This window comes from Pipistrellus kuhlii, unplaced genomic scaffold (genome assembly GCF_014108245.1).
Source record: "Pipistrellus kuhlii isolate mPipKuh1 unplaced genomic scaffold, mPipKuh1.p scaffold_m20_p_9, whole genome shotgun sequence".
Lineage (NCBI taxonomy): Eukaryota > Metazoa > Chordata > Mammalia > Chiroptera > Vespertilionidae > Pipistrellus > Pipistrellus kuhlii.
Genome location: NW_023425595.1, coordinates 29,484,669 through 29,486,930, shown reverse-complemented (window position 1 = coordinate 29,486,930; position 2,262 = coordinate 29,484,669). Strand labels below are relative to the sequence as shown.

The window sequence follows — 2,262 nt, the reverse complement described above, 5'->3', positions numbered from 1 at the left end:
ATAGATTTCATAGGTTCTGTAACCAGACAAACAATCGGTTCATGCTGCCTTGAGCCAAATAAGCAGAGACAGGTTTGAATCATATGAGTGTTTATTCCAGTACTGCCAGCAGCATGGGAGAGCAGCAGGTCAGCCACAGAAATCTGCTCTGCAGCTCCCCATAAGCCAATTGTTTATATAGGTAGAACTACAAAGGAAGAGTAGGCAAAAGGGCAGTTTACAATATGCAAAAGAACTATGAGTCTTTAAAGAGTTTTGTGATATTTAAGAGCTGGGGTTAAGTGCAGAAATAGCCAAAGGAAGTGCCAGGTGGGCAATTAACAAGTAAGCAGGCTGGAAGTTTGCAAAGGCCTGCAGGTGTGCAAAAAAGACAGGATCTTAAGGACTGGCTATTCTGGTTTCTACAACAAAGTTGTTAATCTTTCCATTATAACAGGCAGCTCCAAATGGGAGGAACGGCTGCTGCTCCAGGTCAGCTCCAGCCAGGATAGAATGTGCTTTCTTCAATCAGAATAAAACCATCATGGTTAACAGAGCATGATTAATATTTCTTACAATACTAGCTGGTTCCCCAAATTCTATTGCTGCCTCCTTTCAGTTCCATGGTTTATAAAAATGTGGATCTTTCTCAGGGGATTTCCTAACTCTTAGATGCTAAAAAACTAACCAGAAGGAAGGCCCTTCTTCTGATTGCTCCATGAATTACTGTCCTTCTTCCACAGAGGAAGTGCTGGGTGAAGGATGGAGGGTGGATCCCTAGATAAGGCCCAAGGATGAGACTCATAGCATGTTCTAGTCTTGCTAAGAAAACTACTCAGCAAGTCTTCCAAGTAGGAAGGTAGGAGGGTCTCACTGCCAGTGGCAAACTCCAAGCCTGTGTGGGAGACTCCTTGTGATCATTTTCCTCAGAGCTCCCTTCATGTCCTTGTTCCGCAGGCTGTAGATGAGGGGATTAAGCATGGGGGTGACCATGGTGTAGAACACAGACACCAGTTTTTCCTGTTCTTTGGAAGACTTTGGTGTCATGTAAGTGACAATTGCTGATCCATAAAAAAGGATGACCACTGTGAGGTGGGAGCCACAAGTAGAGAATGCCTTGAGCCGCCCTGCAGCTGACTTTATCCTGACCACAGTCACTATGATGTGGCCGTAGGATACCAGAATTAGGGAGACAGGGGTGAGGAGAATCACAACCCCCATGAGGAAAATGGCCATCTCTGAAGTCCAGGTATCTGTGGATGCCAGGATCAACAGGGCAGGTGCCTCACAAAAGAAATGAGCAATACTATTGCTGCCTCTGTAGGGTAGTCTTAGGGTGAAGGTGGCATCCACCACAGATACCAGAATGCCACTGGCCCATGATCCCACAGCCAACTGGACACACATCTTCCAAGTCATGATGCTGGGGTAATGCAAAGGGTTACAGATGGCCACATACCGGTCCCAGGACATCACTGCCAGAAGGGCACACTGTGTACACCCAAAAATAAAGAAGAGTAGAAGCTGAGCTGCACAACGTGTGAATGAAATGACTTTTTTCCTGGATAGCAGGTGGACTAGGGCCTGAGGAACGATGTTGGTAGAGAAACAGAGGTCCGCCAGAGATAAATTGCAGAGAAAAAAATACATGGGTGTGTGAAGCAGGGAGTCAACCTGAACAAGTGTCAGGAGAAGCACATTTCCAAGCACAGTGGCCAGATAGACACCCAGGAATAAGATGAATAGCAGCTGCTGGGTGTGCGGGTTGTCAGAGAGCCCCAGAAGGAAGAATTCTGTCACCTGTGTCTGATTTGTCTGACTCATGGTTTATCTCCTTTTTTAGTATGAAATCACTACATGCTAAACATAGGTGTGTGTAACCTATAAAAATATGTAATTCAGAGTTGGTGTATGTAACCTATAACATATATAATTAAATTTTCCCCCAATCACTACCAACCATTTCAAGAATCCTCTTTATAAGGATTTTAGGTGATCGTGCTGTTTTGGTTGGAACATTTTCAATTTTGCAAGACTTAATACTTTATAAGTTGGTGCGTTCATTTTTAGTGTCATCTGACAAGTGTAGACTAGATCCAAATCATCTTCTTTATTCTGAATATCACATATCTAATAACAAAAAGACAGATTGAATTAATGTATAAAGTCATGCTATTTAATTTCACTTTATTATTAACTAGAGCTTTTGAGTCTTGTGTTGCTCTTACCAAACCTCTCTCATCTCATGTTGGTGCAATTATTTTTAAGTCTTTGGTTATACAA

The 2,262-nt window shown here is 43.1% G+C and overlaps 1 protein-coding gene across 1 annotated transcript; it reads right to left on the bottom strand.

Annotated features, from left to right (window-relative positions):
• Positions 1 to 849: 849 nt before the first annotated feature.
• LOC118713196 (olfactory receptor 2D2) lies at positions 850 to 1,803 on the bottom strand. Its single transcript, XM_036427598.1, has one exon. It carries the CDS (start codon positions 1,801 to 1,803, stop codon positions 850 to 852), a length of 954 nt encoding a protein of 317 aa, XP_036283491.1.
• Positions 1,804 to 2,262: the final 459 nt, after the last annotated feature.

Coding starts and splice junctions, on each gene's coding strand:
- LOC118713196 (XM_036427598.1), bottom strand. CDS start 1,803: ATGAGTCAGACAAATCAGACACAGGTGACAGAATTCTTCCTTCTGGGG.